Below are 23,978 nucleotides of genomic sequence, written 5' to 3'. Positions count from 1 at the left end.
TCAGTTGGGATTCTACCCTCCAGCCAGTCTCTTCACGTGGTTAAGAGTGTCAAAACTAGCAAGGGATATAATACCACCAATTAAAAAGAGAGCATTTAAGATGTGATTGTTCTTTATTTGTTAAAAACACTGTCAGGGTACATGGGGAATGATGAAAGGGAACTGGACTTAACAGAGAGTCACCCCACAGAGTAAAAGTGTTTTATCAGAGCAAGTGTCTCACTCCAGTCCGCTCTTTGTTGAATGTTACCTTCCAACTGCTGCAACAGCAAAGTGCTACCCGGGGCAAAAGCAAACACCTGCTAGTGACTGTTGTATTTTTTCTCTGAATTCATGTGATGGGGAACTCAATCCCAGCAGCATGATCTCTAGGGGCACTGCAAAGGTTCCAGGTATATGAACACTAAACTACTGTTTTTCTAATCCCAGCTGCAAGAGGTTTCAATTAGTAGGTTAAATTCCTTAGATTCTGAAAGCAGAATCAACAGCCATGACAAAAATATCACCCACATTTACTGTTCTTCCACAATGCATACAGAAACTACTCAGGCTTGGAGTCAGTCTCCCATGATGGCCTACTGTCAGCTACCCTAATGTTCTGAAGCCTGCTACTGCAGGAATCTGGAGTCCAGTCCCCTTCCATCCCCAGTGTGCTTTTCATTACTCCACCTGGAACTCTTACAACAAGATGAGAGGATGGGAGCGAGTTCCATGTTTCAAATCTGTTTCTCATTCACAGGCCAATTTACTATCAAAGCTGGACAGTCCAATAGCAAAGGCCTGAAGAGCACAGAGAGGATAATTATAGTCCAAAGTGAACACATCTTCTGCTACACGGCCAAACTGCATCACGATGTAGTCAGCTAGGAAGGAAAAAACAAAGATTCAGAGACAAATTTCACTGTGAAGCCACAAAAAAACCCCCCAAAACAAACCAACCCACACCACCCCCCAAACAAACACAAACCACCCAAAAAACCCCAACAAACAAAACATCCAACAAAGTTGGTGAGGGGTTTGGAACACAGCCCTGTGAGGAGAGGCTGAGGGAGCTGGGGTTGCTTAGCCTGGAGGAGGCCCAAGGGGAGACCTCATTGCTCTCTACAACACCCTGAAGGGAGGTTGTAGCCAGGTGGGGGTTGGTCTCTTCTCCCAGGCAACCAGCACCAGAACAAGAGGACACAGTCTCAAGCTGCACCAGGGGAGGTTTAGACTGGAGGTTAGGAAGAAGTTCTTCCCAGAGAGAGTTGTTAACCATTGGAATGTGCTGCCCAGGGAGGTGGTAGAGTCACCATCACTGGAGGTGTTCAGGAGGAGACTTGATAGGGTGCTTGGTGCCATGGTTTAGTTGATTAGATGGTGTTGGGTGATAGGTTGGATGCGATGATCTCGAAGGTCTCTTCCAACCTGGTCTATTCTATTCTATTCTATTCTATCCAACCAACTCCAACCATCCTGAAGTCCCAAATGAAAACTAAATTTGAAAAATCAGAAAGTTGATGTACTCAGCCTTTCTCACCACAGTGACCTTGACATCTGATCTCTAGAGTAGTATTCTTGAGATTGCTTCTCAGAACAAAGCTCAAACCACTTTTTTGCTGGGCTAAAGAATCGAGTCCAACCTATCACCCAACACCACCTAATCAACTAACCCATGGCACCAAGCACCCCATCAAGTCTCCTCCTGAACACCTCCAGTGATGGTGACTCCACCACCTCCCTGGGCAGCACATTCCAATGGGCAATCACTCTCTCTGTGTAGAACTTCTTCCTACCATCCAGCCTAAACCTCCCCTGGCACAGCTTGAGACTGTGTCCTCTTGTTCTGGTGCTGGGTGCCTGGGAGAAGAGACCAACCTCTGCCTGTCTACAACCTCTCTTCAGGTAGTTGTAGAGAGCAATAAGGTCACCCCCGAGTCTCCTCCTCTCCAGGCTTTGTCTGGTGCTGTATTTAAAGGTGCTGTATTAATTGTTCCCTTCAGGAGGCTTGTGTTTGCCCCCTCCTTTACTGCAGCTATGGACAGTAGTTACTGCACCCACCCCAGACAAAGAACAGCCTTGTGAATCTGAAAAGTCCCCAATAATCCTGAGATGAATTCTCCACCCACTCTCCCTGCTTCAGGAAGCAGCTCCTTATTCCCCCCTAGGCTGCATAAAATAAATGGAGCTCTCCCTGCCCAACTCAGCCCCACGTGCTCTGCACCAGACTCTTACGGTCATTATCATGGACAATCTGGAAGTTCTTCACCGAGGCCTGTGTAACTCTGCCATGGAAGTTCAGAACATAGGATTGAGTATCATCATTCCAGACTGGAGCTTTGTTGTGCAACTCAATGAGGTTTTCCAAATTTTTGGTTTGCCATTTTGACAGCAGACTCTCATGCTCCTGTTCAGAAGAAAGAAACACATTTATCAAGTGTGCCATCACTCTGCTTTTGAGTGCTGCCGTGCTCTGACACTTGAAGGTCATTCCCTGGTTAATCACAGTATCACCAAGGTTGGAAGAGACCTCAAAGATCATCAAGTCCAACCTGTCACCACAGACCTCATGACTAATGAAACACAATGACAGCATTTACACTCAGTATCTCACTGAAAGTTCCCTGCATCAGGGGAGGTTTAGGCTGGAGGTGAGGAGAAAGTTCTTCATAGAGAGTTGTTAGCCATTGGGATGTGCTGCCCAGGGAGGTGGTGGAGTCACCATCCCTGGAGGTGTTCAAGAGGGGATTGGACGTGGCACTTGGTGCCATGGTCTAGTCATGAGGTCTGTGGTGACAGGTTGGACTTGATGATCTTTGAGGTCTCTTCCAACCTTGGTGATTCTGTGATCTGCAAGTACCAGAAAGAGACTTCTGTGGGTTCTCAGTTCAGTCACCGTATTTCCACCCAAACAAGAAAACAAGTGAGAGAGAAGGAAGTGTGTGTATAGGAAAGGGAGCAATTCACAGGCCACAGATGGCTGCCACCCTGCTGGCAGGAGTCCTTTCTGAGGCTCATAAGCTTTCTCTGATCCTGCTGCATTCAGGATTCGTTTCAAACACTCTACATTTCAAAACAAAAGAAAATAATCTCCAGTTAACTGCACAGTGCCAGGCCCTGGAGTGCCTGCAGCAGGCTGTAAGAACACGTTAAGCAGGTTAACTGTCATCCTGTTGGGTCTAGTAAGTGATGCACAGTATGAAAACCAGCCAGAAATAAAACCAAAATGATACAAAAATGAGGCAAACCAGCACATTAACTCTGACAAACAGAATAAGTTACAAGGAACCACAAATAGCGGTGAGTGACACTAGTGACACATGATTTATTTATTAAAGTTCTGCAACAAATCCAATCTGAAGTCGTTGAATAGGAAAAAATCACCAGAAAACAACCTGTTGTGGAGGTCTGGCTCACCTGGTTTAGTACTGTATACAGGTACACAGAATCACAGTATCACAGTATCACTAAGGTTGGAAGAGACCTCAAGGATCATCAAGTCCAACCTGTCACCACAGACCTCATGACTAGACCATGGCACCAAGTGCCACATCCAATCCCCTCTTGAACCCCTCCAGGGATGGGGACTCCACCACCTCCCTGGGCAGCACATTCCAATGGCCAATTACTCTCTCTGGGAAGAACTTTGTCCTCACCTCGAGCCTAAACCTCCCCTGGTGCAGCTTGAGACTGTGTCCTTTTGTTCTGGTGCTGGTTGCCTGGGAGAAGAGACCAACCCCCACCTGGCTACAACTTCCCTTCAGATTGTTGTAGAGAGCAATGAGGTCTCCCCTGAGCCTCCTCTTCTCCAGGCTAAGCAACCCCAGCTCCCTCAGCCTCTCCTCACAGGGCTGTGCTCCAGACCCCTCCCCAGCCTCCTTGCCCTTCTCTGGACATGTTCAAGTGTCTCAATGTCCTTCCTAAACTGAGGGGCCCAGAACTGGACACAGGACTCAGTTGGTAGCACATAAGACCCTTAATGGGAAGCTTGTGAGTTCAAGCCTGCAGTGGGCACTATTGTCCTCCCTACTCTAGTCATGGGGTCTGTGGTGACAGGTTGGACTTGATGATCTTTGAGGTCTCTTCCAACCTTGGTGATACTGATACTGACTCAAGGTGTGGCCTAACCAATGCAGAGTCCAGGGGCACAATGACCTCCCTGCTCCTGCTGGCCACACTATTCCTAATGCAGGCCAGGATGCCCTTGGCCTTCTTGGCCACCTGGGCACACTGCTGGCTCATGTTTAGGTGGCTGTCAGTCAGTACCCCCAGGTCCCTCTCTGTTTGGCAGCTCTCAGTCACTCTGACCCCAGCCTGTAGCTCTGCATGGGGTTGCCATGGCCAAAGTGCAGACCCTGGCACTTGGACTTGTTGAATGCCATCCTGTTGGACTCTGCTCATCTGTCCAGTCGGTCAAGGTCCCTCTGCATAGCCCTTCTGTCCTCTAACTGACCAACATCTGCTCCCAACTTGGTGTCATCTGCAAATTTGCTGATGACTGACTCAACCCCCTCATCCAGATCATCAATGAAGATATTAAAGAGCATGGGGCCCGGCACTGATGCCTGGGGGACGCCACTGGTGACTGGCCTCCAGCTGGAGAAGTGGATTTGAGCATACCTTAAACAGAACTTCGTGTTCAGTTTCACCTATTTACTCTATATCTTTATTTTTACCTTCATTTACTTTTTAAAGATATAAAGTATCTTCAATTTGAATTTTGTTTTCAAAGATGCAAAAATAAGGTTGAAAATTGACATCCAAGTGCAATTAGATGCAATTTTTTCCTCCTTTAAAGTGGGGGCAATAATGCTTAATTGCAGGCATTCCACTACTGAGGGGGACAAAACCAGAGTCAAACCCCTGCACTGGCAGCTTTGGCAGCTTCTTAGAAGAGCTTTGTGCTTCAGCCTTGTCCAGTGTCAATATGCTCGCCTGCTAGCAAAGCAGTTGGCAAAACGGGAGAAAAAGGCAGTGCCGTGGTTATCAGCGAGGGAGATGCAATACAGACTGAAAGATGATCAATAATGGCCACCTTCAGGTACAATTTTCCACTCTTTGAGGCTCTCATGACTCTGAATTTCCACTCCTGAAGATTTGTTTTCTGCGACCTCAACAAATACTCTTGTCCTACTCATAACATAACTGCAAATGCTTTTTTCTAGCCTAAAGCCCTGACCATGTCTTGCATTTGGCAGCTGTCCCTTCTGCCTTTTAGTCTTCTATCACAAACACTAACCCCATGGTGAAAGAACTGAAAAAGCTACACATTCATTTGAGCTAGAACATCCCCTGTATGTATGAGAAATCCTCATCTAAAGAGCCACCACAAAACACCCTCCTCCTTCTCATCCCACGTTTTCCTTAAAGAATCCTCCTTTTATACGATTCCCACAGAGACTGACAACATTCCAATCAAAAATGTGTGTACTCTCTTACATCAGAACACCATTTATGTATCAACTGTAGCCTCTTCCTCCATTCTGAAACACAATCAGTCTCTGTGACTCACATTTCGTGGACGGATTGGAATTCGCTTATGATTCATGTTCATTCCTGGAATGATCACAGACATTTTCCTGGGACCCTTGAAGCCTAACACATTGGTTTCCTGAAAAGATAAGGAAAGGCATTATCTTCAGTAAATGAAACACTCTAGGAAGGAAAGACAGCAAAACTGAAGCTGGATCCATGTTTGTACTGCTTTTTAGGTATGTTAGCTACAAATGAGCCTGCAGTGTGCCCAGGCAGCCAGGAGGGCCAATGGCATCCTGGCCTGCATCAGGAACAGTGTGGCCAGCAGGAGCAGGGAGGTCATTCTGCCCCTGTACACTGCACTGGTTAGGCCACACCTTGAGTCCTGTGTCCAGTTCTGGGCCCCTCAGTTTAGGAAGGAGGTTGACTTGCTGGAGCGTGTCCAGAGAAGAGCAACAAAGTTGGTGAGGGGCTTGGAACACAGCCCTGTGAGGAGAGGCTGAGGGAGCTGGGGTTGCTTAGCCTGGAGAAGAGGAGACTCAGGGGAGACCTTCTTGCTGTCTCCAGCTCCCTGAAGGGAGGTTGTAGCCAGGTGGGGGTTGGTCTCTTCTCCCAGGCAGCCAGTACCAGAACAAGAGGACACAGTCTCAGGCTGCACCAGGGGAGGTTTAGGCTGGAGGTTAGGAAGAAGTTCTATACAGAGAGAGTGATTGCACATTGGAATGGGCTGCCTGGGGAGGTGGTGGAGTCACCATCACTGGAGGTGTTCAGGAGGAGACTTGATAGGGTGCTTGGTGCCATGGGTTAGTTGATTAGGTGGTGTTGGATGATAGGTTGGACACGATGATCTTGAAGGTCTCTTCCACCCTGGTCTATTCTATTCTATTCTATTCTACTCTACTCTATTCTACTCTACTCTAAATGCAGTAGCAGCTATCTGCCTGCAACTGTGTTTAACTGCTTGGAATAGCTTTCTGTCTCATTTTGAGAACCCCGTAAAAAATACCTACAGGATAAGCTTAGAGCACATCTGATATGTGCTCTATGTATAATGAAATCAGACAAATGCCATTTTTGCACCTGAAGCAAAAACATACTAAAATCTTCCTAGTGAACAAGCCTTAAGTGTGATAAAAGGCAAGTATCTTTGATCTGAGCCTACATTATCTGTGTATCATAGACTCGTAGTATCAGTTTGAAAAGGCCTTTAATGGAGTCCAACCATGATCTAACTCTACCATGTCCATCAGCACCACATCTCTGCAGCTTCTAAACACCTCCAGGAACTGGGATTATATCACCTCCCTGTGGAGCCTTTCAGTGAAGATGTTTCTTCTCATATCCAATCTAAACTTTCCCCGGTGCAACTCGAGGCCTTCTCCTTTTGTTACCATTTAGGCTAAAGCACTCCTGAAGAATGAATTACATACTTCTTTGGGTTTCATTAACTGTGTTTAAGAGCATACCTACAATTTTCTCTCAAATCATGCTCTTTTATAAATGATTAAGGACAGACACAGAAGGCAAAGTATTCAGCATGTGCTGAGTCTTCAATCTTAAGCACATTTTTCTAGGGTGCTGCAAGAGAATGCTCCAAGAGGACCGAGTATGAAAAGCACGAGACAAGTCTTGGTGCTCTCAAACCATCCATTTAACAATGTCAACCAAAATCCAAGGGTCCATTTAAAGTGTTTGCTAACAATGTCAGATAACCTTTAAAATTCCCAAGGGCTAATTGAAAAGTCAGAATAATTCAGAAGCAGTGAATGGATGGACAGAAGTCCTACAGCTGCCCCTAGCATGCTAGCACGCTTTGTAGACACAGAACAAATGTCTTTGGAGTTGCAACCTTTGTTATTTCACCTCAGAAACTCTAGGGGTATGTTATGAGAATGAGGGTACTGACTGCATTCATATCTGCACTTTATGAGCTTACTGTACATAAAAGTTCAGAAATCTGACAAGATGACCTTATATTATCCGATGTATTCATTTTAACACCTTGCTGTGTACAGTCCTTCAGGGAATTGAAGAGTACTGCACACAAAGGAGACAGCCATTGATGCATCTGTAAACAGGACACTACTGGAATTAGTGCATCAATTTTTCTTCCCAAGTGCCATTAAGAGTAACAGCAAAAAAATCAAGATGATGATCCAGTAGGGCTATGGCACTTTTACATTTCTGCTGCTGTTCTACATGCAATGAAAGTAAAAATTCTTCCCCTTGCCTGGCCATTGGTTTGTAAAAATCTCAAATTTTACTCAAACTCTAGGACTGGAGTATGAAACAAAGTGATCCAAGAACCATCACATGTATCTGGAGTGTCCACCAAGTGCCTCCTCACTCCGAAGCCTCGCCCGAGGTGATTCTCAAGACCAGAAAAAGAAAACATCTCTAGGACAGAGCTAGCAAATCACAATTTCCCCTGGAACCACATCCTTACCAGCAACAAGCTGCCACTGCAGTGCTGCTCCCTTCCTATCCACCAAAATGCCTTTGTTTCTGCAAGAAGCAACTCTGCTTCAGAGCGTACTCCAAATTCCTCCTTACAGTTCACCAGAGAGCAGCTAGGCAAGAGGCAGTTCAGCCTGTGGATGGCTCAGATATGCTGACTGGCCACACATCACATAGGACAGTTGGGAAGGTCACCAGGATGTTAGCTGAGATCTCTCTCCCTTCCCTGCATTGATTGTTTTTTCCATTGAACTTGTAAGAACTCTTTTTTTTTTTTGAGGCCTCTGTTCTTTGTTGTACCTGGTTGAAATTGGTCACTTGGTTCCAAAGTGGAAGGTGGAGGCTGCAAAGCAGCAGGAGTTGGTAGGCCCTGTTTCCTTGGTACCCAGGCAAGGACTACAAAAGAACCCAAAGGTGGGGGGTGCCTAAAAGGGGAGTGGCACTACTTACGTAACAAATAGCTGCGAGCTCCTGTCTGGTATGAGCCTTCTCCACTAGCTCCTGTGCCTTGACTGGGCTAACTCCATGATCATAGACTGTAAATTTAGTTCCCATGAGGTTTGACCTAATGTCAAGTTAAGAAAAGACAGAGAGAGGCATCAGTGAAATAGATGTGTCACATTCTGAAATGCTTTGTGCAGCACTGTGTACACACTCATCTCCTGCCATCTGAGTGTCTACTGCTAGCTCAGGAAGGAGCTTCTGTGAAGGGCCCGTGGTGAGCTGAGCCTGTAACCTATCCTGGAAAAGCAACAAGCCAGAATTCCTTTTCTGAGTTGCCACAGTGAATGATAACCCACCCAGCTGAATGCAGAGGACATGAAGTAGGACAATGCAAGTTCCTTACTTCTGAATTGAGACCAGATTTGTATTCACCCAACTGAAATGAAAACCCAGTCTCTCCCGTCCGCAGCTCTCATCGGAGGTCCTCACCTGAGTTTTCCAATGAAACTTTCCCCTTCCCGGGATAAATCTGTAGGGTCAACTGAGATGAGGTAATTGGATGTCTTGCTCTTTTTCCTTTTTCTCCCTGCAAGAAGGAATGTCTGGAAACACAAAACTTTGATCAAGACCTGAGCTTTGCAAGAGCGCAGAGACATTGCTGGGCATGGCTTTCCAAACTGTTCTCTCTCCACTTCCCACATCCATTTCCCCTTTTGTTCTGTGTCATCATTACTGTCTCCCCAATTTTGATCTCTTCCACAAGCACCTATCCTGAAAGTACCCATGCCTCCAATTAGCTCACTTGGCAGTCTAGATTTAATGGAACTATCCTTTCTAGTCCTCTCCCCTTTCCCTTTGGAGCAGGTGTCTCCCTGCTCCTCTTTGTCTTTCACATTTTCATACTTCTTAATGTAATCTTTCATTCTATTATGGCTTTTTCTCTCTTCAGTGCCTTGGCCAAATAGAAACTGTCCTCATCTGCATGCTGGCTCTCCTCAGCTTCTGGTTTCTTAAGAGAAATTCTCCTTTACACCAAAGATAGGATAGGATGGGGATGGGATGGGGATGGGATGGGGATGGGATGGGGATGGGATGGGGATGGGATGGGATGGGATGGGATGGGATGGGATGGGATGGGATGGGATGAAATGGGATGAAATGGGATGAAATGGGATGAGATGGGATGAAATGGGATGGGATGGGATGAAATGGGATGGGATGGGATGAAATGGGATGGGATGGGATGGGACGGGATGAAATGGGATGGGACGGGATGAAATGGGATGGGATGGGATGAAATGGGATGGGATGAAATGGGATGGGATGAAATGGGATGGGATGGGATGGAAAAGACCTTCAAGATCATCAAGTCCAACCTATCACCCAACACCATCTAATCAACTAAACCATGGCACCAAGTGCCTCATCCAGTCTCAAACTCCTCCAGTGATGGTGACTCCACCACCTCCCTGGGCAGCACATTCCAATGGCCAATCTCTCTTTCTGGGAAGAACTTCCTAACATCCAGCCTAAACCTCCCCTGGCACAGCTTGAGACTGTGTCCTCTTGTTCTGTTGGTGGTTGCCTGGTATTCTGTAGTAGGAATACAACAGCCAAGAGACTGTATGCTGCTTCCAATACCTTTCTGCTGTCATCCCTTTCCAGATGCATGTAGTAAGTAGGGAAGAGCCCCCGATCCATTCCCTTCTTATCTCTAGTGATTCGACACTTGACTGTTACGCCACGAGGTGCCGGCCGGAATGCAAAATCCTCCAAGTTCTCTACCTCTCCCAGCTGTGCATCTGCCTGAGGGGATGGACTGCAGGAAGCACCTGTTTCCTGTGGGAAGAACCATCATATTAGCTAATTACCATCAGATCAGAGGCTCTGGTATTCCACAAGAAAGGTCTCTTTGAGAAAGGGAAGTTCAATGAGAGATCACCTGTGTTTCTCTAAAGAAAGTGGCTGAAGACTTTTACCCAAGAGGAAGAGATAGGTGGATTTCCAGGAGGTGGAAGATGGGATGAGACTCTGTCAAATAGTCCAAGCAAAGAACCTCTCTGCTTTTAGAACTTCAGAATCACAGAATTAACCAGGCTGGAAAAGACCTTTGAGATCATCAAGTCCAACCTATCATCCAACACCATCTAATCAACTAAACCATGGCACCAAGTGCCTCATCCAGGCTCTTCTTAAGCACTTCCAGGGACGGTGACTCCACCCTCCAGGCAGGACATTCAATGGCCAATCTCTCTTTCTGGAAAGAACTTTCTCCTCACTTGGAGCCTAAACCTCCCCTGGCATAGCTTGAGACTGTGTCCTCTTGTTCTGGTGCTGGTTGCCTGGGAGAAGAGACCAACCCCCACCTGGCTACAGCCTCCCTTCAGGGAGTTGTAGAGAGCAATAAGGTCTCCCCTGAGCCTCCTCTTCTCCAGGCTAAGCAACCCCAGCTCTCTCAGCCTCTCCTCACAGGGCTGTGCTCCAGACCCCTCCCCAGCTTTGTTGCCCTTCTCTGGACACCTTCCAGCGACTCAACATCTTTCCTAAACTGAGGGGCCCAGAACTGGACACAGGACTCAAGGTGTGGCCTAAGCAGCACTGAGCACAGGGGTCAAACGTCAAACACTCTGTGGCAAATAAGGCAGCAAGATCATAGAATCATAGAATGCACTGAGTTAGAAGGCATCCTCGAAGGTCCTCTTGTCCAAACTCCCTCAGTGAGCAGGGACATCTCCAGCTAGACCAGGCTGACACATCAAGATTGACCTTGAATGTCTCTGGGGACAGGGCCTCAACCCACATTCCCAGGCAACCTGTTCCGGTATTTCTCCACCCTCATTGTAAAGTACTTCCTCCTAATGTCCAACCCAAAGCTGCCCTGCTCCAGTTTAAAACCATTGTCCCCCACCCTATCACTACAAGCTCTTCTAAACAGTTCCTCCACAACTCTTTTGTAGGTCCTCTTCAGATACTACAATGTAGCTATCAGGTCTCCCCAGAGCCTTCTCTTCTCCAGACTGAACAACCCCAACTCTCTCAGCCAGCCTTCACAGGAGAGGTGCTCAAGCCCTCTGACCATCTTTGTGGCCCTCCTCTGGACCTGCTACAGCAGGTCGATGTCCTTCCTGTATTGAGGACTCCAGAGCTGGACAAAGTACTTCAGGTGAGGTCTCACCAGCACAGAGTTGATGGCCAGAATCACTTCTCTCAACCGGCTGGCCACGCTTCTTTTCATGCAGCCCAGCTTCTGGCTGCAAGTGCACATTGCAGGCTCATGTCCAGCTTCTCATCCACCAGTCTACCCAAGTCCTTTTCTGCAGGGCTACTCTCAAGCTCATCTTCCCCCAGCCTGTATTGGTACCGAGAATTGCCCCTGCCCAGATGCAGGACCTTGCACTTTGCCTCATGAGGTTCACCTGAGCCCCCTTCTCCAGCCTAAGTCCCTCTGGATGGCATCCCATCCCTCAGTCCTGTCAGCTGCACCACCCAGATAGGTAACATCAACAAACTTGCTGAGGGCATGCTGCATCTCCCTGTCTGTACCATCAATGAAGATACTGAACAGCACTTGTCCCAGTACAGACCCCTGAGGGACACCACTTGTCACCTGTCTCCATCTGGACATCAAGTCATTGACCACTACCCTTTGGATGCAATCATCCAACCAATTCCTTATCCACTGAGCAGCAGAGACACTGGCTTTACAGAAACCCAGAGAGATGGCATCCCTTGGTCTTCACTTGTCCACTGATGGAGTCACTCCATTGTAGACAATCATCAGATTGCTCAGGCAGGACTTGCCCTTGCTGAAGCCACACTGGCTGTCTCAAATCACCTCCCTGTTCTGCATGTCCTTATCATAACTTCTAAGAGGATCTGTTCCATGATCTGCACAGTGGTGAGGCCAACAGTTTGGTAATTTCTAGGGTCCTCTTTTCGACCCTTTGTAAAAGCAGGCATGTTTCCTTTCTTCCAGTCAGCAGGGGCCAGGTTCCTGCCATTCTTCTGTTGATCATTACTACTTCTTTGCATTTACCTCAATGGCTGGCCCTGCAGTAAGAGAACTGATAGTCAAGACCCTCCCTCTGCCTTCTAGCTGCTGTAGCTGCAGTACTGTATTTTAAGCCAGTGCTCAAGGGATTAGTACTAAAATAAAGCATATGCCTAGCCCTTATCAGAAATGGATTTCAAGATACTTACTGCAAAAGATTTGTTGCTGGTTTCAGAGCCAGGCCTCTCAGATTCAGAACAAGGAGAATGAGGTGATGGTCTCCTGCTAGGTGCTGCTTCTTCTGTGTCCTCCTCATCAAAATTCAAACTGCCTGAAATTCCTGTCAGAATACAGGACCAAGCAGGTAAAAAGCAGGTAAAAGAGAGTATCATGGGTTCATGTCATCACAAACTCAGGTACAACTTCTGCATAACTATTTGGTCTTCTAATAGATCTCTGTTGTTTCAACTGCTGATTCTTTTCTGTGCCATATTGCTCCCTCATAATCCAACCCCCCAGTGACACTTTGCAGCTGTCATTACAGTATCACAGTATGACCAAGGTTGGAAGAGACCTCAAAGATCATCGAGTCCAACCTGTCACCACAGACCTCATGGCTAGACCATGGCACCAAGTGCCACATCCAATCCCCTCTTGAACCCCTCCAGGGACGGTGACTCCACCACCTCCCTGGGCAGCACATTCCAATGACGAACGACTCACTCGGTGAAGAACTTTCTCCTCACCTCCAGCCTAAACCTCCCCTGGCACAGCTCGAGACTGTGTCCTCTTGTTCTGGTGCTGGTTGCTAGAGAGAAGAGACCAACTCCCTCCTGGCTACAACCACCCTTCAGGTAGTTGTAGAGGGCAATGAGGTGTCCCCTGAGCCTCCTCTTCTCCAGGCTAAGCAACCCCAGCTCCCTCAGCCTCTCCTCACAGGGCTGTGCTCAAGGCCTCTCCCCAGCCTTGTTGCCCTTCTCTGGACACCTTCAAGTGTCTCAATGTCCTTCTTAAACTGAGGGGCCCAGAACTGGACACAGTTCTCAAGGTGTAGCCTAACCAATGCAGAGTACAGGGCACAATGACTTCCCTGCTCCTGCTGGCCACACTATTCTTGATGCAGGCCAGGATGCCCTTGGCCTTCTTGGCCCCCTGGGCACACTGCTGGCTCATGTTCAGGTGGCTGCACATTTTACATATTACATAATGTGACATATTGCTTAGAACATACTGCCATTGATTTAATTTTGCCTGTTTTTACAAGGAAAACATGATTTCCATGATTTTAGAACAAAGCAGAAAATGTGCTGGAGTCTCTACACTTTACATCCTTTACCATTTCCCCGTAGCCTTGTATCCCCTTCTTACACCAGCAGCAATAACTCAGAGCTCAAAAATGCTGCTACAAGTTTGATTTGTAAAAACAGAAGCACAGACTGAGTAGTTCCAGGACTTACTTATTTAATTTTAACCTAATGTAGGGATGGCTGTGGGTATACAACTAAAGTCATGGAGAAAGACATTTATAAAGAGTTTCTGTACACACCATTGTTTGGTGTTTCCTTCCACTTGGAACTGTGACTCTATTCTTTCACTTGGTTGCAGCATGAAAAAGCACATAGAGCACTACAGAAGATGAACTCATTCAGCCTCCTCAGCTGAATTATCTTCTGAGAACCAGTATTACAACAGTGCTCCAACGTGACACTGCACAGAACAGGCACTGCTCAGATGAAACAGATAAATGTAGTCTTAACCACCTGTCAGTAAACTTCCCAAAGCACACTTTGAAAGAGAAGAGCCCCAGAGCTCTGGACCATTTCCAAATTACAATTTCACTGATTTCCTCTGAAGTTTCCAGATATTCTCTCCTGCTTCCTTTCCTAGTTTTTGTGTAATGCTGCTATCCATAGGTAAGCAGCTGCTGCATCTGACAACTGAATGGAAGTACTTCTGTACCTTAATATGTAAATTTGTTTAATCAGTAAATTTGCTGATGACACCAAGCTGGGGGCAGGAGTTGATCTGCTGGAGGGTAGAGAGGCTCTGCAGAGGGACCTCGACAGGCTGGGCAGATGGGCAGAGTCCAAGGGCAGGAGATTGAACACATCCAAGTGCTGGGTTCTGCACATTGGCCACAGCAACCCCATGCAGAGCTACAGGCTGGGGTCAGAGTGGCTGGAGAGCAGTCAGGCAGAGAGGGACCTGGGGGTGCTGGTCGACGGTAGACTGAACATGAGCCTGCAGTGTGCCCAGGCAGGTAAGAAGGCCAATGGCATCCTGGCCTGCATCAGGAACACTGTGGCCAGCAGGAGCAGGGAGGTCATTCTGCCCCTGTACACTGCACTGGTTAGGCTGCACCTCGAGTCCTGTGTCCAGTTCTGGGCCCCTCAGTTTAGGAAGGAGGTTGACTTGCTGGAACGAGTCCAGAGAAGAGCAACAAAGTTGGTGAGGGGTTTGGAACATAAGCCCTACGAGGAGAGGCTGAGGGAGCTGGGGTTGCTTAGCCTGGAGAAGAGGAGGCTCAGGGGTGACCTTATTACTCTCTACAACTACCTGAAGGGAGGTTGTAGACAGACGGATGTTGGTCTCTTCTCCCAGGCAAGCAGTACCAGAACAAGAGGACACAGTCTCAGGCTGCGCCAGGGGAGGGTCAGGCTGGATGTTAGGAAAAAGTTCTATACAGAAAGAGTGATTGCCCATTGGAATGGGCTGCCTGGGGAGGTGGTGGAGTCGCCATCACTGGAGGTTTTTAGGAGAAGACTTGATGGGGTGCTTGGTGCCATGGGTTAGTTGTTTGGGTGGTGTTGGATTGGTTGATGGGTTGGACGCGATGATCTTGAAGGTCTCTTCCAACCTGGTTTATTCTATGTATTCTATGTATTCTATGTAAACCACACTGGAAATATTCTGGGAGAGAGGCTCTGCAAAATAAAGACAATCTGTGTACCATATTAAACACCAGCCAATACTCTGCTGCAGAGTGCTAAGGCTGCATGCAACCAAAATCTGTTTCCCATGGTACTGGTGACAACATAGGATACAGGGCAGATAGAGGCAGACACTCCACTAGGAAACTACTCATTTAGATGTAACTACTGAATATAAAGCTCTGAAATGTTGATTGTGGCAGGATCTCAGGGAGTGATAGGACTAGGGGGAATGGAATGAAGCTGGAGGTGAGATTCAGGCTGGAGGTGAGGAGGAAGTTCTTCCCCATGAGCGTGGTGAAGCCCTGGAATGGGTTGTCCAGGGAAGTGGTTGAGGCCCTGTCCCTGGAGGTGTTTAAGGCCAGGCTGGATGAGGCTCTGGCCAGGCTGATCTAGTGTGGGGTGTCCCTGCCCATGGCAGGGGGGCTGGAACTGGATGATCCTTGTGGTCCCTTCCAACCCTGAGACTGATACTATGATACAGCCTCTGACTTAGAAGAGCACCTTTCCTGTTAGTCTCCTAAACATTGAAATGGCATTTCCTGGCTATAGAGGGTTCTGCTGTTGTGAAACTACTCAAGCATCATATCTAGACAGAATTTATCTAGAATTAAAACACCCTTAACTTAAGCAAAATGTGAACACAGCCTTTTGTCACCAAGCTCCTTAGAAAAGCCAGAACTTACACAACCATTACCAGAAGAAGGAGCTGCATTTCTACATGCTGTAGAATTTACTGCATTTAGAATATCCCACAGACATTTGTTTCATAATTCTTCATAATCATTAGGGTTTTTTTTAATGCTGCTTTAATGCCCATTAGCAACTGTTACCTTTTTTATGTAAGATTTCTTGGAGATCTGGCTTCCCCACTGTGTCTGTTGGAGTCTCTTCATCATTTTCCTCATCTGCACTGCCTTCTGTTTTGGAAGATTCAGCAGACAGAGTTTGGACCTTGGTCCCCAAATTTTGCACTTCTGATTTCAGGAAAGCAGCTGGTCCATCAATGCCTGCAATGAAACAGAATGCTCAAGTCTACTTTTGATAGTTAAGGACACATCCCAGGGTGGTCATCCTTTTTGTCTGCCCTTGCTCAAGCATCTCTATCAAGTACTGATGTATCAATGTCCAACTTTTCTCAGAATCTTGGGAGGAGTACAGACCACCTACCAAACATTAGGCATCAGTTTATCTGTTTATAAATACAGTGTTTTACAAGGGCTTAAGCAACTGAGTTGTGTTTGTCACACACATTGATTTACTTGATATAGAACAGAACAAAATAGAACAGAACAGAATAGAATAGAATAAACCAGGTTGGAAGAGACCTTCAAGATCATCAAGTCCAACCTATCATCCAACACCACCTAATCAACTAAATCATGGCACCTTATCCAGTCTCTTCCTAAACACCTCCAATGATGGTGACTCCACCACCTCCCCAGGCAGCCCATTCCAATGGGCAATCACTCCCTCTGTGTAGAATTTCTTCCTAACATCCAGCCTAAACCTCCCCTGGCACAGCCTGAGACTGTGTCCTCTTGTTCTGGTGCTGGGTGCCTGGGAGAAGAGACCAACCTCTGCCTGTCTACAACCTCCCTTCAGGGGGTTGTAGAGAGCAAGGTCTCCCCTGAGTCTCCTCCTCTCCAGGCTAAGCAACCCCAGCTCCCTCAGCCTCTCCTCACAGGGCTGTGTTCCAAACCCCTCACCAACTTTGTTGCTCTTCTCTGGACACCTTCCAGCAAGTCAACCTCCTTCCTACACTGAGGAGCCCAGAACTGGACACAGGACTCGAGGTGCAGCCTAACCAGTGCAGTGTACAGGGGCAGAGTGACCTCCCTGCTCCTGCTGGCCACACTGTTCCTGATGCAGGCCAGGATATCATTGGCCTTCTTGGCAACTACTCTATTTTCTTTTCCTGCACATTCCTGGTAAGTAAGTGCTCCTGCCAGTAAGTGAGTGCTCCACAGTGCACATCACAAATCAATGTGATAGAAATATCTACAGCCACAGGCAGAACAAAGCCTGAACAGATGCCCTGTGTATTTTCATCAGAAATGAAATTTCCACTGCACATCACCACTAGTGGAGATGTCTCCGTGTCAGAGTCTGGCATAACACTGACACATATACTTTGGTGGAGCACACAATATGCAAGGGTACATCCAGCTTGGGATTTCTTGCTTTCCCTGTTCTCCTCCTTCAAACTGTACTGCTTTATCTAGTCACCACATTTCTCAAGTTTTCTGCTCTCAACACTTTGTAGCAGGATTTGCCTGGACTGAGGAAGCTTCAGAAGTATGGAAGCTAGAGAGGATGCAGTTAGTTTCCAGTCTTCCTTCTCACAGTTTTGGTACTACTCAAGTTTCCTAATTTAGAAGTGTTATCTATCTTTTCTCTCACTTGCTTTTTGACTTAAAAAGCATCTTTTAACAAACCTTATTTTAAACACATAAATGGTACCATCCACATCACCACTCTCCTCCCCATCCTATGATCTTGAAAGACATCTGGAGGACAAGAAAAAGACTAAAAAGACAGGGAGTAACATACCTCAAGACATCCTCTTCAAACCAGGCAACACTGGTTTGTTTGGGGGGTTAAAATTTTTCTCTATACTTTTAATTCCTGTTGTGGTCTAACCCTAGCCAGCAGCTATGCACCATGCAGCCACTTGCTCACACCCCCACTGCCCCTTCCCCTGTGGGACAAGAAAGAGAAAAACCCCGTGGGTTCAGCTAAGGACAACTTAATACAACAATACAAAAAGCAAAGAAAACAGCAATACTAATGAAATAATATATCAAATGAGTGATGTTCAGTGCAACTGCTCACCACCTAAATGCTGCTGCCCCTGTCCCCAGCAACAGCTGCTGTCTCCACTCTCTTGCCCTTCTCCGGGCCGGCTGCTCCTTACACAAAGGCCACAACTTCAGCCCCATTTGCTGGTTCCTTCCAGCTGCCCTAGCTGTGGCCTCTCCCAGCTTCTTGTGAAAATTAACCCTGTTCCAGCTGAACCCAGGACAATTCCACACTAATGTAATGGTGGTATTCTAACATCCTGCAAGAGAATGCACCCCCAAGTCTTAGGGTGTTTCCTGTGACTTTCTTGACATGCCAATGGGATCCTGGCTCTCAAACTACTTCCTGACATTTTCCCTGGAATGTAAGGGTTTCATTGCTGCTGTTTGCCTCACTGTGACATGCAAGTCTCAAGGCACTGTGACTAAGGGATTTCTCCTCACTCCTAACAGGATGGACACTATTTTACTGCAGTGTTTGAGCCCATCAAGTTACTACCTTGTGCTTGACTTTCTGGACCACTACAGCTTGCTTGTCACGTTTCAGTTGTATCACTGAAGCCCACAGAAAACAAGAGATGAGGTAAAAACTAGCAAGAACCAAATTCAGTATTAAAAAGACTTTTGTTTTCTTCTTACCTACTGTATCATTCAATCACACACAGTCTGGAGCTGGAGTGATACCATGATAACATGAAGAGAAGCACAGGCAGTTGCTATTGGACTGTTTACATTTTTCATCCCACAGCTTCAGAAGATTCTTATTTTGGATTTATACCTCTCTACCTTTACAGAAGTTCCTGACCCATCTCTACAATTGCTGTTAGCCTAGGACAAGGGAGAGGTTAACTCAAAGGCATGTGAAGATGCCCAGCTGTCACAGAAGTCAAGGTGAGCAGCTTTTCAGTATTCAGTATTCAGTATCACTAAGGTTGGAAGAGACCTCAAAGATCATCGAGTCCAACCTGTCACCACAGACCTCATGACTAGAGTAGGGAGGACACTAGTGCCCACTGCAGGCTTGAACTCATGACCTTCCCATTAAGGGTCTTAGGTGCTACCAACTGAGCCCCCCTCAGGTTTACACAGCTCAGTATTAGAATAGAATAGAATAAACCAGGTTGGAAGAGACCTTCGAGATCATCGTGTCCAACCTATCATCCAACACCACCCAATCAACTAACCCATGGCACCAAGCATCCTGTCAAGCCTCACCCTGAACACCCCCAGCGACGGCGACCCCACCACCTCCTCAGGCAGCCCATTCCAGTGGGCAATCACTCTCTCTGTGTAAAACTTCCTCCTAACCTCCAGCCTAAACCTCCCCTGACGCAGCCTGAGACTGTGTCCTCTTGTTCTGGTACTGGTTGCCTGGGAGAAGAGACCAACCTCTGCCTCACTACAACCTCCCTTCAGGTAGTTATAGAGAGCAATAAGGTCACCCCTGAGTCTCCTCTTCTCCAGGCTAAGCAACCCCAGCTCCCTCAGCCTCTCCTCACAGGGCTGTGCTCCAAGCCCCTCACCAACTTTGTTGCCCTTCTCTGGACTCGTTCCAGCAAGTCAACCTCCTTCCTAAACTGAGGGGCCCAGAACTGGACACAGGACTCAAGGTGTGGCCTAACCAGTGCAGTGTACAGGGGCAGAATGACCTCCCTGCTCCTGCTGGCCACACTGTTCCTGATGCAGGCCAGGATGCCATTGGCCCTCCTGGCTGCCTGGGCACACTGCAGGCTCATGTTCAGCCTACCATCAACCAGCACCCCCAGGTCCCTGTCCACCTGACTGCTCTCCAGCCACTCTGACCCCAGCCTGTAGCTCAACCATACCATACCATACCATACCACACCACACCACACACCACACCACACCACACCACACACCACACCACACCACACCATACCACACCACAATTCTACTCCTGTACATAGAGAGCTATGTAATCAACCCTGTTTATCAGCTGACCACTCTCACATCAACACAGGTGCCCACCCATGACATAAAATGCACACACTGGCATTTGGAGAACATTGTTGAGATCAGGTTGATACTTGCCATGTAAAATCACATTGCTTTGGAAAGGGATAGGAGTTTCTACTAAGGGAGTCTGTTCCTCACACCCTTTGGGCTTTGGCCTGCGCAGCTTTGCCTCGGTGTTTGGCTGTACCATCAAGGGATCAAGACGTTTCTTCCTCTGCTTCTTCTCTAGCAGAGCTCTCTGGGAAACAAAGAAAAACCCCATAAAATAAGGATGAGTAACCATATCCAGAGAGGCAGGAGCCATGCCTCAGCCATTAGCAATGACATGTCACTGATCAGGATCTCCAACAAACTTGAAATACTCATCCTCTCATACAAAAAAGTAACACAGATACCATTGTGTCTTTAGAGCAAGATACAGCCTTTGGTTTGCCAGCAGTGCTTGATGGGTGATGGCACCTGCTTATTTTCTGATCTATCCTGCAAACATCAGCAGGCAATTTTAACTCCTTTCATGCAGTCTAAACTGCAGCAATCCATAAACCAGAATTGTGGTAGGTTGAGAGAGGGCTTAGCTCTCCCTCCTCCACAGAGTAAGAAACCACAACTAGCCCAGTGGAAAGAGCAAGCTATATATTTACAAGCATATATGGAAAGCAGGTTATATATAACACAATATATACAGGTATTTACAATATATACACAGAAATACACAGCAAAGACAAATAACACAACAAAAATCCCTCCCCGAGGGAGGGATCCCCTCCTTGCAACCCCCTCTCTCCCCCCCTACCTCCCTTTCTCCCCAAAAAGGGGTTAGAGAGAGAGAAAGGCAAGTTACTAAGGAAAAGAGTTATTAGCAAGCTTCACAAGCCCATGCAGGATTAGTGTTTGCTTATCTGAAGGCCAACTCCAGCAGTTCGCAGAGAAGCAGGCAGGGAGAACAGGCTGAAACCTCCAACTCCCCCAACTCCCAAACCGAACTGAACTGAGGAGAAAAAACATTCCAACTGCTTCACAATCTAAAGCTACATTTCTGTCTACCAACCAATGAAATTCGTTTAGAATATCAGAATGTTTTGGTTCTAGTACCGAAAACATTTAGCCAGTGTCTCAGCACTGCTTGTCCTTAAAGGCACAGCCTCAAACGACCACAAGAATTTATAATCCAGTCAAGCAGTCAGGACTTGCAAAGGAAACTGATTGTGTGTGAAAACTTGTCATCCTATAGGGAGAATTCAAAACAAATAGTTCCCAGAAACCAATGTTGAGAGGTAAGACTGGGGGTGGGAGGGCCTGGGGATGGGGGGGGGGGGGGGGGGAATGGACAGGAGGGAGGAGGGGAGAGAGCAGGGTCAGGGAGAGGGGGAGGGGACAGGGAGGTGGGGAGGGAAATTACAGTAATTACAATAGGACTGATCTAGCAAAAGGCAAATTGATCTAACTTGCACAAGTTTAACATGGAATTCAGGACTGAGAGGAAAGAACAGTAAATGTAACTTAAAAAATAAAACATTACTTTTCTGAGATACACTGACAAGACAGCACAGAACAACTGCCACAGACACTGAACTGATTAATCTATCAGAGGAACTTGTCCAAACATTTCAATGCTCACCAGCCTGAAAATTTTGTTGTTATTATTATTATCGTACATTCTGTTTCATCAGAGTTTCTAGGACTCACCAATCCAAAGGGGTAATACTGGTTTGTACTGAAACATACACCTTACTGCTGCAGATCCTCCTGCAGTACCTTTATGACAATCCAAGCAACACAATTTGTCAGTAATTTAATTTGCTTTATGAAGGCTTCTCTCTACTACATGGACTCTTGAAGTGGAAAAATTCTGTCAGTCCACTGACAGAACAGATGGTAGCAGTTCATGCTCTCTACATAAGGTGGCAGAACAGCCTTACCTTCAGTACTATGTATTCTCAAGACTTATTCCCCTAAAATGAAGTAGAAATAAAGGAAACTGGTTTTTTGTTTGGTTTTGTCTAACTAGTCTTTTTCTCCAGCTCTGTGTCACAGTAAAAATTAATATATTACCACAAATAATTTAGACAGTTCATCAAAAGGAGAATAGAATAGAATAGAATAGAATAGAATAGAATAGAATAGAATAGAATAGAATAGACCAGACCAGGTTGGAAGAGACCTTCAAGATCATCGAGTCCAACCTATCATCCAACACCACCTAATCAACTAAACCATGGCATCATGCACCCTATCAAGTCTCCTCCTAAACACCTCCAATGATGGTGACTCCACCACCTCCTCAGGCAGCCCATTCCAGTGGGCAATCACTCTCTGTGCATAGAACTTCTTCCTAACCTCCAGCCTAAACCTCCCCTGGTGCAGCCTGAGACTGTGTCCTCTTGTTCTGTTGGTGGTTGCCTAGAAGAAGAGACCAACCCCCACCTGGCTACAACCTCCCTTCAGGTAGTTGCAGAGAGCAAGAAGGTCTCCCCTGAGCCTCCTCTTCTCCAGGCTAAGCAACCCCAGCTCCCTCAGCCTCTCCTCACAGGGCTGTGTTCCAAGCCCCTCACCAACTTTGTTGCTCTTCTCTGGACTCGTTCCAGTAAGTCAACCTCCTTCCTAAACTGAGGGGCCCAGAACTGGACACAGGACTCAAGGTGTGGCCTAACCAGTGCAGTGTACAGGGGCAGAATGACCTCCCTGCTCCTGCTGGCCACACTGTTCCTGATGCAGGCCAGGATGCCATTGGCCCTCTTGGCTGCCTGGGCACACTGCAGGCTCATGTTCAGCCTACCATTGACCAGCACCCCCAGGTCCCTCTCTGCCTGGCTGCTCTCAGCCACTCTGACCCCAGCCTGTAGCACTGCATGGGGTTGCTGTGGCAAATGTGCAGAACCCGGCACATAAACCATTCAATAAACAGCAGATGCAGATTATCATGGTCTGTTCAGGATTTTGTGAACTCCAGGTATTAAATATTTGTCAGAAACATTTTCTTTCAGCACAGAAAAGCATAAGATTAGGATACAGGATGATTAAAGGATGATTGGAGGGCAAACCAGCAACTCCAGTTCTAATGAGTTTCCAATGATCGAAGAAGTCAGATGTGTTAGATGAATATAACACAGCAGACCAACAAGACTAATGAGTGTAGTATTCTTTCTATGACTGCAATGAACAGGAAGATGATATACAGGAAGATTCCAACCACTCCACCCTTGAAGGTGCAGTACCATACTAGTGATTATTTGGTAGAGGAGGCCAGGTGGGAGGGATCTTAGCTTTAAAGAAAAATGTTAGCAATGAGGCTGGTTGCATTTTTTAGACCAAGCATTTTTAGCACTTTGCCTCCACTTGTCCCATCTCTAGATGGCTAATGTTTGGTTGTTGTTGGCTTTATTTAACCAGCTTTAGCATAATCCTTTACCTGATTCTCTAGTTTCAGCTGTCGCAGTTTCATGCATTCATCCTCAAAGGCACTGGGAAAGGAAAGGAAACAAATCAATCACTGCTAGTTAACTTGTTGGCATGGCAAGAGTACAGGATATCCACAGACTACAACTTCACTGGAAAGACTTTAAAACAGCTGGTAAGACATGACTTTTATCCCATGACAAGACCAAGTTACAAGGCATTAAAAAACCCAACCCATATTTCATATTCTGTCATAAATCGGACCAAATGATAGTTTAATCACCTTAGGAAACTATACTGTAAACATTTGGTACATAAAAAAGGCTTCATTGCTGATGAACAAGGTCATGCATTGCTTAGGCCACATCTTGAGTCCTGTGTCCAGTTCTGGGCCCCTCAGTTTAAGAAGGACATCGAGACACTTGAAGGTGTCCAGGGAAGGGCAACGAGGCTGGGGAGAGGCCTTGAGCACAGCCCTGTGAGGAGAGGCTGAGGGAGCTGCGGTTGCTTAGCCTGGAGAAGAGGAGA

The 23,978-nt window shown here is 46.8% G+C and overlaps 1 protein-coding gene across 1 annotated transcript in view; it reads right to left on the bottom strand.

The window, feature by feature from the left end:
- Nucleotides 1–290: 290 nt before the first annotated feature.
- Nucleotides 291–23,978, bottom strand: part of TULP3 (TUB like protein 3) — a 33,279-nt gene continuing 9,591 nt past the window's right edge. Inside the window, exons 2-11 of the mRNA XM_054163448.1 lie at nucleotides 23,464–23,515; nucleotides 20,130–20,292; nucleotides 16,110–16,286; nucleotides 12,556–12,686; nucleotides 9,997–10,194; nucleotides 8,845–8,957; nucleotides 8,362–8,476; nucleotides 5,492–5,590; nucleotides 2,215–2,386; nucleotides 291–863 (exon numbers count right to left, since the gene is read on the bottom strand). Of these exons, the coding sequence (XP_054019423.1) occupies nucleotides 730–863; nucleotides 2,215–2,386; nucleotides 5,492–5,590; nucleotides 8,362–8,476; nucleotides 8,845–8,957; nucleotides 9,997–10,194; nucleotides 12,556–12,686; nucleotides 16,110–16,286; nucleotides 20,130–20,292; nucleotides 23,464–23,515 (1,354 nt within the window). The 3' untranslated portion in view covers nucleotides 291–729. The remainder of the gene's footprint in view (nucleotides 864–2,214; nucleotides 2,387–5,491; nucleotides 5,591–8,361; nucleotides 8,477–8,844; nucleotides 8,958–9,996; nucleotides 10,195–12,555; nucleotides 12,687–16,109; nucleotides 16,287–20,129; nucleotides 20,293–23,463; nucleotides 23,516–23,978) is intronic.

The sequence above is a fragment of the Dryobates pubescens genome, chromosome 8 (genome assembly GCF_014839835.1).
Source record: "Dryobates pubescens isolate bDryPub1 chromosome 8, bDryPub1.pri, whole genome shotgun sequence".
Lineage (NCBI taxonomy): Eukaryota > Metazoa > Chordata > Aves > Piciformes > Picidae > Dryobates > Dryobates pubescens.
The sequence above is the reverse complement of the archived record's forward strand: the minus strand, read 5'-3'. Positions and strand labels throughout refer to the sequence as shown.